The sequence below is a fragment of the Bos grunniens genome, chromosome 22 (genome assembly GCF_055505025.1).
Source record: "Bos grunniens cultivar Pamir isolate PY7600 chromosome 22, Bosgru_T2T1.0, whole genome shotgun sequence".
In the NCBI taxonomy this organism is placed as follows: domain Eukaryota; kingdom Metazoa; phylum Chordata; class Mammalia; order Artiodactyla; family Bovidae; genus Bos; species Bos grunniens.
The window spans coordinates 58,442,020-58,450,874 of record NC_141186.1 but is presented as its reverse complement, the minus strand read 5'-3'; the positions used below and the strand labels follow the sequence as shown (position 1 = coordinate 58,450,874).

The following is an 8,855-nucleotide window of genomic DNA, read 5'->3' as shown; positions in this document are numbered from 1 at the left end:
GCAGGGTTTGAAAGATGGCGGACGACGTGGACCAGGTGAGTGTCTTCTCAAGCGCCATCTCCGAAGCAGCTTACTTGTTCCCGGCCCTGGTTCTGCGCGGGTTTGCCTACCAGGGTTGCGTTTTCCAGTCTCACAGAAAGGTGGCCAGTTGTGCCGCCTCTTTCTGGGTCTTCACGGCCTCAAATCTGCCTTTTGGCTAACCGCGCCCCCTCCGAATTTTACGTCGGGCCTTGAGATCTTTTACTGTTCGAAACCCGCTGAAAACTAATTATTCCTCACTCTCGCCACTTCCTTTCTCTTGAGTATATTTCTGTTTGCCAGATACTATTTAAAATGCATCAAATTAATACGTTGGCCCTTTTTTACTCCTGGCAATAATCATGAAGGGAGGATGCTGCTAAGTCGTGTCCGACTCCTGCGAGCCCGTGGACTGCAGCCCGCCAGGCTCTTCTATCCGCGGGGTTTCTCAGGCAAGAACACTGGAGTGGGTTGCCGTTTCCTCCTCCAAGGGGTTCTTCCCGACCCCGGGATCGAATCCGCGTCTCCTGAATTGCCAGGCGGATTCTTTACCCGTCATTTGTAAACAGGGAAACTGAGAATTAGAGATGGCACGGTTTTTAATCCCAGTTTCCAAGTGTCAGAATCAGGAGTTGAGCCCACACGCCCAGAGTCACAGGCAGTGCCTTCACCCATTATTCTATACTGGATGCTAAATACTGATATATTCATCTTACGGGCCAAATGGCGCCCTAAACTCAGCCTGCCCTGCGCTGCATTCATAATCCTCCTTCAAACATTGATCTCTGCTTAGCATTCTCTCGTATGTGGTAGTCATTAAGTGTATGGTCTTCAGTCTACTAAATGATACTTGAAATAAATGTGAAGTCCCTGAGAGAGTGACTCCCTCCACCCTGAGATGGGGTCAGACAGTTCGGATTTTGAGGGAACAGAGTCATGTTATTTTGTCCTGACTCCTCTCTGTCTTCTTCGTAATCCAGCACTTAGTGTTGGGCACTGCTCTGCACCTTCATACACTGTCCTTCAAGCCTCACAACAGCGGTGTTAGGTAGGCGCTGTTGGTACACGCATTGTGCAGATTAGGGGACTGGGGCGCCGGGGGGCTAAGCGCTCGCCCGCTGCCACACAGGGCGCGGGGGTCCCGATCCTTCACTCTAGTCCTGTAGCGCCACTCAGCCTGTTTCTTTCATCAGCAACAAACGACCAACACTGTGGAAGAGCCCTTGGATCTCATCCGGCTCAGCCTGGACGAGCGCATCTACGTGAAGATGAGGAACGACAGAGAGCTCCGAGGCAGGTTGCATGTGAGTGAACTGACCCCTTGAGACAGTTTCCCTCTCCCTCCTCCTCTAAAAGGTGGAAACTGTCTGCTCTGGAAGAGTGTGCTGACTGTTGACCGGAAGGAGGTGGAGAGTCACCCATATTTCTAAAGGCCAAATGCGGTGGTATTTTATTCATATTTTTAACATTTTTTCCTCTTAATGGAAATGGTGTATTTATTAAAGAACACTTTCATTTCTTTCATTTTTTCCTTTCTATTTTTTTGTCAATAACATTTACTTGCTCTCCATTCTTATTTAAGTGTTCTTTAAACTACTGACATATATACATATTAACTTGTGTTTTGTTGTGAAAAATTTTAGATAGCACAGACACACGTAGAGTAAAAGTAGAATGCTATTTCTTCTACCAGTAGCCGTTCCTTCTATTGGGTCTGTAATCTTCCAGGTCTTTTCTCTGTATTTACGTACATGAGCATGTGTCTGTGTGCATATACTTGCACTGTATACACTGATGACTTTGCAGGATTCTTTACGCGGCAGTAGTGACACCAGAATTCGTTTTCCATTTCTTGCTGCTAAAAGTAAGGCTGCTTTTTATACGTAGACCTTTGTTTACATCTGCACATATAAATATTTCCGTAGGGTTGGTCCTTTGAGGTGGTTCCATTTATTCATAAAGAGAGTGTATTAAAAGATTTTGTCTCTTCTTGGTAACTTATTTCTTTGCTGAGTGTGTTCTTTTTATCATTGCCATTCTACCCTAAAGTACTAGTTTTTATCCAGCACTAAACCAGGTGCTGTTATTCTGAGTGTTTTGCCTGTAATATCTCATTTAATCTCTATAACAACTCTGTGAGTGCAGATACTCATTATCCCCATTTTGCATTTGAAGAAGCTCAGGCTCAGAAAGGTAAAGTTACTTGATTAAGGTGACAGCCAGTAGAAAGGAGGGCCAGACTAGGAACCTAAGCCATCTGACTTCCACTGTCTCTTCAGTACCATGATTCTACCTAATATGAAACCTAAAGGTAAAGAACCTCCTGTGCTAAATCTTAAATTGCAGAAAGGAAGATGAGCCCCAGGACATGGAATAGTGGCAACTTTGCAGAGAAAAATAGAACTGAGCTTTTTTACCTGGGCCAGTGGCACATAGACAGGCCCTCCCGGACGGACATGTTGCCTTAACTCTTGGAGGCTTCTTCAGCCCCTGTGTGGACTCACTCCCCCCTGCACTGGATGCCCCCTCCCTGCCCCGCTTCTTCAGCCCCTGTGTGGACTCACTCCCCTCTGCACTGGATGCCCCCTCCCCGCCCCGCTTCTTCAGCCCCTGTGTGGACTCACTCCCCTCTGCACTGAATGCCCCCTCCCCGCCCCGCTTCTTCAGTCCCTGTGTGGACTCATTCCCCTCTGCACTGAATGACCTCGCCCCGCCCCACCCCACCCCGCCTTCTGTTTTGGGGCCTCATCTGTGGATCTTTGCCCTTGTTGGTGTGCTTTGCCTGGCACTTCCCTGTGTTGCTAATTGGCTGCTCTTATTTTGATGTGAGCTGGTGAACCATTTAACACTTGACTAGAAGTAACTGAAGTGGGTTCTAAACAAGACCCTCTGCCCCCGCTCTGGAGGTTCACCATTTGGTCAGATGCCTGAGCTTTGGAGCATAGATTGAGGGCATCCCTGAGTATCCGAGCTGCACTGTTTGCTGACTGTGCTGAGCAGTTAGTTCTGGCGAGGCTGTGAGATGCGCAGGTGCTGCTCCACGCGAGTTTACTCTTTGGTGTTGTCTGGGACAGGGAGGTTTGAGTGACAGCATCTTGTGCCTTTATGAAACCAGTGCTGTCATCTTAGCAGTTACAGAATTTGTTTTCCTTTACTATACAAAACTTCAAATTATTTTGAGTAAATTCATCTTTGACCATAAACAGTTTTATATTTGTGTTAGGTCAATTAAGTAATCGTGGGAGATGGTCTGCAAAGAAACAGTGTATTAGCACAGCAGAGTTATTTTTTATTTGCATGTAAAGTTTGTGGTGTAAGTTAATGTTATGTGTTACTTGTAATTGATCCATTTGCATATGGTAAGCCCTGTTTATTTTTTCCTAATTTGCTTATTAAATTTCTTGGTCCCTCACCTTCCCACTTCAGGCTTATGATCAGCATTTAAATATGATATTGGGAGATGTGGAAGAAACTGTGACAACTATAGAAATTGATGAAGAAACATATGAAGAGATATATAAAGTAAGTCATGCAGTTCTAGTCAACACGTTCAAAATGTCAATTCTCAGAATACAACAACTTAATAGTTATTTATGGAAAGCCTTTCATGTTTTGATACCTATTCATGGGCTCAGTAGAATGTAACAATTAAAAGCAAAGGCTTTGGAGTTGGACAGACCTGGGTTTCCAGTGTTGGCTTGGCCGCTTCCTACCTGGGATATGTTGGGCAGGAAGTACCTTTGCGACGTGACTTCCTCACTGCTGGGCAGGAACACTGGTCACTTCTGTTTGGCTTGCCAGGATGCATTGAGATACGGCTGTGAGTAACATTAATACAGGACGATGTTTTGTTTGATGTGAATTTATCTATCAGTACTTGTTGGAAACTAAAACTGAGAAATTAAAAAATATTAACTCATTAAAACAATAAATCTATTGCATGTTGACATAAGTAACATTCTCATGAATACTAACTATATTTTCTGAAACAAAACATTTAGTGAGGAGTGTCTTTGTTTTATGTTTTGCAAATGCTTGTCTTAATAGACAATATTTAATTGCATCTTTTCTTCTGCATTTAATCTGTTGTGCTACGCTGTGGTTGAACATCACACAGATAGGTTAACTGGGATTGACAGAGTTTTTGTGGATGCTTGCCTTTGATGCTACACCCAAACTCAACGAGCAGTAGTTTCTTAAAGGTTAGTTGTAGTGTGGAATCTAAGACTACATCGGTGAACCTCCATACTCTTGTTATATGTAGGTTCATTGGTACCTTGCACTTGGAATGGATCTTGTATATATGCATAATTTTGTTACATCAAACTCTGGTCATTTGGAAAGTATTAGTTCACTGAATTATGCAGATCTTCCATATATTGGCACATTTTATTCTTCAGTCTTGTAAGTATTGAGAAGCCGTCTCTGACCCTCCTCTAGTATCGTGCTTTCCTGTGTAGGCTCAGGCCACAGGGCCGCTGGGATTCATGTCTTGACTCTGTTGCTTACCAGCTCTATAATTTTATCAGTTACCCAACTTGTCTGTGACTGAGTTTCCATGCCTGTAAAATAGGGATGGTAATACCAACTCATTTCATACTACGGTTGAGGATTCATTGAGAGATTCCGTGAAAAGCCTTTAGACGGCGACAGGCACATAGTAAGTGCTCCGATGTTAGCCTTTGTTGGTTTTTGTGCTTCTGCTTTATCCCGGCTCTCCTCTTTTCAGGCACTCTTGACTCCTTGGCTAGTATTCTTTTTCCTTCTGAACATGGATGGATTTTTTTGTTTTAATGTGTGTTTTTCCCTCACACGTGTTAATTGGTAGTCACTGTCTGCTCTAAGCATCAGTCTGTGATGACAGCACAGCATAAAAGCTTGAGCTCTGGGTGAACAGATCTTTGTTCACATCTTGGCTGCTGCTGATGAGTTTTGTAACCGTGGGCAAATTCTAGAAATTCTCTAAGCCTCGAGGACCTGCTCAGTAAAATGCCAGTACAGTAATTGTGCCTTCCAAGATGCACTGCATTTGGTGCTTGCGAAGCTGGCAGCAGGTGATGGGTGGTGGCCATTATGATTATGGATAAATCTGTGTCTTTTCTGAGCATCTCTCTTTTCTAATATTCTTACTGCATAAATACCCACTTTGGATGTTATCTTAAACTCAGTACATCTAAAACTAGACTCCTGGTGTTCTTCACCTTCAAAATGAGGTCATTCTCAATTCCTTGTTTCTGATCGTGACTTTCTTAAGTTATTTGGACCCTTTATCTCAGAGTTTTGTATAACAAGTCAGCCCAAACCTTAGTGTCTTAAAAGCACATCCACTTACCAGCTTGCAGTTTCTGGGGGTCAGGTGTTCAGACTCAGCTGGGTCTTCTGTGTTAGGGTCTCTCATGAGGTTGCACAGGGTCTGGGGTCTCATCTGAAGACTACAGTTGGGAAGGTTCCGCTGCTAAGCTCACTTTGATGGTTGTTGGGAGGATTAATTTCCTCAAGAGTTTTGAAATATGGGCAGACCCAGAGCTTGTTAGAAATGCAGGTTCACAGGCTCCACCCTGGCCTATGGAGTAAGGATCTCTGGGCATGGAGCCAGAAAACGGCCTTAAAAGCTGTTAAACAGGTGACCTTATGCACAGTAAAACTTGAGAACGCTGAGAGATACAAAGAGTTAGATCCATTCATGGCTGACAGATAGGTATACTTGATTTAACATACTAAATTTACAGGTATTACTTGAATTTACTGTTCAGGGTTCTCTTTTTATGTTCCAGTACCTAAGAAGCTCATAAAACATAGTTTTTACATGTTAAAAAAAAGTTCTGGAACCCTAGCTATTACCAGTACTTTCTGCCTGGCACAGAAACAGTTCTGTCAGAGCTACATGGAGTCAGCTGTACAGATTCCTGTAAGCTAAGAAGGACAGGTTGTCACTGTCCCTCCCGCCTGCACTGCAGCAGAGCAGGGACAGGATGTCCGCCACCATAAACACTCGCTTTCAGAAAAGGGGAGGACCCTGAGCAGTCACTGGTCCTTAAGTGATGATCCCCTGGGAGGCGTGAGTAGTGAAAGTATGACCTGTGCGATATTTGGGACATACTTATACTAAAAAAACCTTACTCTTTCTTTGTTTAGAACTTTTTATTGGTTACCTGTATTTTTATTGTTAAATATGGGAGCTGCAGAGTGTTGACAGAAACACTGAAGTATGCTGGGATATTCAGTTTGTCAGAGGCTTTTGTTAGCCAGTCACCGGATCCTTTGTGAGTGCCATTTCTTTAGAACTTAGGACTTCTTGTGTTTCCCGTCTGTTTCTTTCCAGCCAGCTCTTTGGGCCCGTAACCCCGAAACCCTTCTCTCGGTGAAACTCACAGAGGCCTTTGTGTCTCTAGTTACCCACCTCTAACGTGGGCTCCTCTACAAAGTAATGTTGGCTGCCCCGGGTCACCTGCTAATGTAAACTTGGATGGGGAGGGAGCACCCTTATCTCATCTTCCCCTTAGGGCTGAGTTTGTTTAACTGAGAACATGGACAGGGCTGCTTTGTGCCTCGGAGCTGTTTTTCTTGCTTTTTGTCCACAGTTTGGAGTCTAAAAACAGTTGGCTTTTCTGACCTTATGAATTCTGTTTCTTATCATCGCTGGTTGAAAACCTGCTAGTTATCGCCTGAGCTCATCTCTTCCTTACACTGCCCTGCCCAGCGCATCAGATTAACAGCAACACTACCAATGTTTGGCTTTTTCCAACCTTTTCCCCAGAACCTAGGTTTGGGACGTCTTTAGGCTACTTTTTAGCTACTTTCTAGGCAACAGTTTTGGGACTGCCCTGGTGGCTCAGACGGTAAAGCGTCTGCCTACAGTGTGGGAGACCTGGGTTCGATCCCTGGGTCATGAAGATCCTTTGGAGAAGGAAATAGCAACCCACTCCAGTACTCTTGCCTGAAAAACCCCATGGACAGAGGAGCGTAGTAGGCTACAGTCCATGGGGTCGCAAAGAGTTGGACACAGCTGAGCCACTTCACTTCAGTTCACTTGAGGCAACAGTTTTACTGAGGCGTGAGAAGATTTCAGACCTTCCTTGTCTGTTTCCTTACCGCCTAAGGCTCGTCCCCTGGCTCACACAAAAGATACCCATTCCATACGTGAGTGGATTAGTGCCACAGTGAAGCAGCAGGGGAGGGTTTTATTTGTGCCCACAGTCTCTAGCGAGGCTTTAGCTCGGTGCACCAGCCCTGCTCGTGCTCAGTCAGGGACCCCGGCTTACTGGCTCTGCCGGCCCCAGTGTTCTCCGTAGTCTGAGTCCATGTCGGGGGGAGACTCCAGAGGGGCCTTTGTGGGAGGCTTAGGGTCAGCCATCACTCCTGCTCACTTCTCATTGGTTAGAACCCGGGAGTGTGAGGAATGTCGAGCTGTGTGCCGGGAAGAGGGGGGACGGGCTGCCTGGATGGCTGCAGCCCCTCCCCCGGCTGTGTTCCAGGAAAAGAAACACTCCGGAGATGGTTCTTTGTGTCACAAAGGTAAGTGGCCAGGGTTTTAAAGCCATCTGTTTGTGTTACGATGAATCTGTGGGTTTTTGTTTCCAAATTTCTATCTCAGAAAATGAATACCACTACTACAAATTTGTACAAATGGGTTCTGTGTTTTTTTTTTTTTTCCCTCTTCCAGTCAACAAAACGGAATATTCCGATGCTCTTTGTACGGGGAGATGGTGTTGTGCTAGTTGCCCCGCCACTGAGAGTTGGCTGAAATGGAGAATTTATCCTGTGTGGAAGATGGCTATACTGTGATTGCCTCTTTGAATGTGGAAGATATTCAGGAGAGACCAATGTACATCTTGATACTAAGAAGTAACCAAGAATTCTTCCACTCCTGAAATAAGTTGGTTTGTAGATAACTCACAAATTCTTCAGCTAAACGGCATTTTTATTTTTCTCCAACCCTTCCAATAAATGCGATCATCAAGATACAGAGCTTTTTCAGGAATTGATTTGCTCCACTGTTTTTTTGCACAATTTCTGGGTTTCTTCTTTAAATTAAATGTGTCGTTTCCGCTTTGGTTTTTAACGTGGTCTCCTGTCTTGTGAATTCTTTAAAAGAAGCACGTCTTCCGTTCAGTCGTCCACTTGTTCTGCGTCTGCTGTATTTGCAGCACCAAGTTGAGTCCCGGGAACTGTAGTTTTGTGGATCTGTGTCCCTCCCTGGACCCTTCGGGAAGGCACTTGTTGAGGCGCAGTGACTGCCAGGCAGTGAGGGCTGTGCTGGTGGTGGCATACGTGTATGGGATGCCGTGAGCACGCAGGGACCAGCGCCCGAGCCAGAACCACCTGGCTGGGCAGGTGTGGTGGTGATGCCGTCTCATCGGAAACACTAGCACTGCGGTGAACGGTGAAGCCCGGTGCTGTTCCTTCTGTCTGGCCTGATTTTCTAAGGTCGGGCTTCAGTGGTGGTTAATCCATTATCTAGCGCACTGTGCCAACATGCAGGGTTTTAAGCCATGTGCGAGAAAGATGCTTTCGTTAGACATTGTATAAAGTGGTTTCATTTTCTTTATTGTGCCTGTTCCTACAAGTTAATGGAGACGAGGAAAACAAGTGTGGGCAAGCCGACAGAGGCTTCATCTATGTCAGAAGACAGGAGAGAACCTTCTGCATCCGCACACTTGGTCCAGGCTTCAGGGAGTCCCAAGAGGGAGCCTGCTTCCAGCAGCCTCTTCACTGTTGAAGAAGTGGGACTGTGTTTGTGATGGTGGCGAGCGGTCGATCCTCTGGATCATCCTTCCTGAACAGAACACTGTTTCGGAGCCGCTGTCGTCGGTCCGTGTGATAATTGCCATCTCTTG

At 45.4% G+C, this 8,855-nt stretch overlaps 1 protein-coding gene across 1 annotated transcript; it reads left to right on the top strand.

The window, feature by feature from the left end:
- The first annotated feature begins 2 nt into the window (after window positions 1-2).
- LSM3 (LSM3 homolog, U6 small nuclear RNA and mRNA degradation associated) lies at window positions 3-8,080 on the top strand. Its single transcript, XM_086368941.1, has 4 exons — window positions 3-35; window positions 1,212-1,322; window positions 3,445-3,540; window positions 7,682-8,080. The coding sequence occupies exons 1-4, from the start codon at window positions 15-17 to the stop codon at window positions 7,760-7,762; spliced, it is 309 nt and encodes a 102-aa protein (XP_086225067.1). The 5' UTR covers window positions 3-14; the 3' UTR covers window positions 7,763-8,080.
- The last annotated feature ends 775 nt before the right edge of the window (window positions 8,081-8,855 follow it).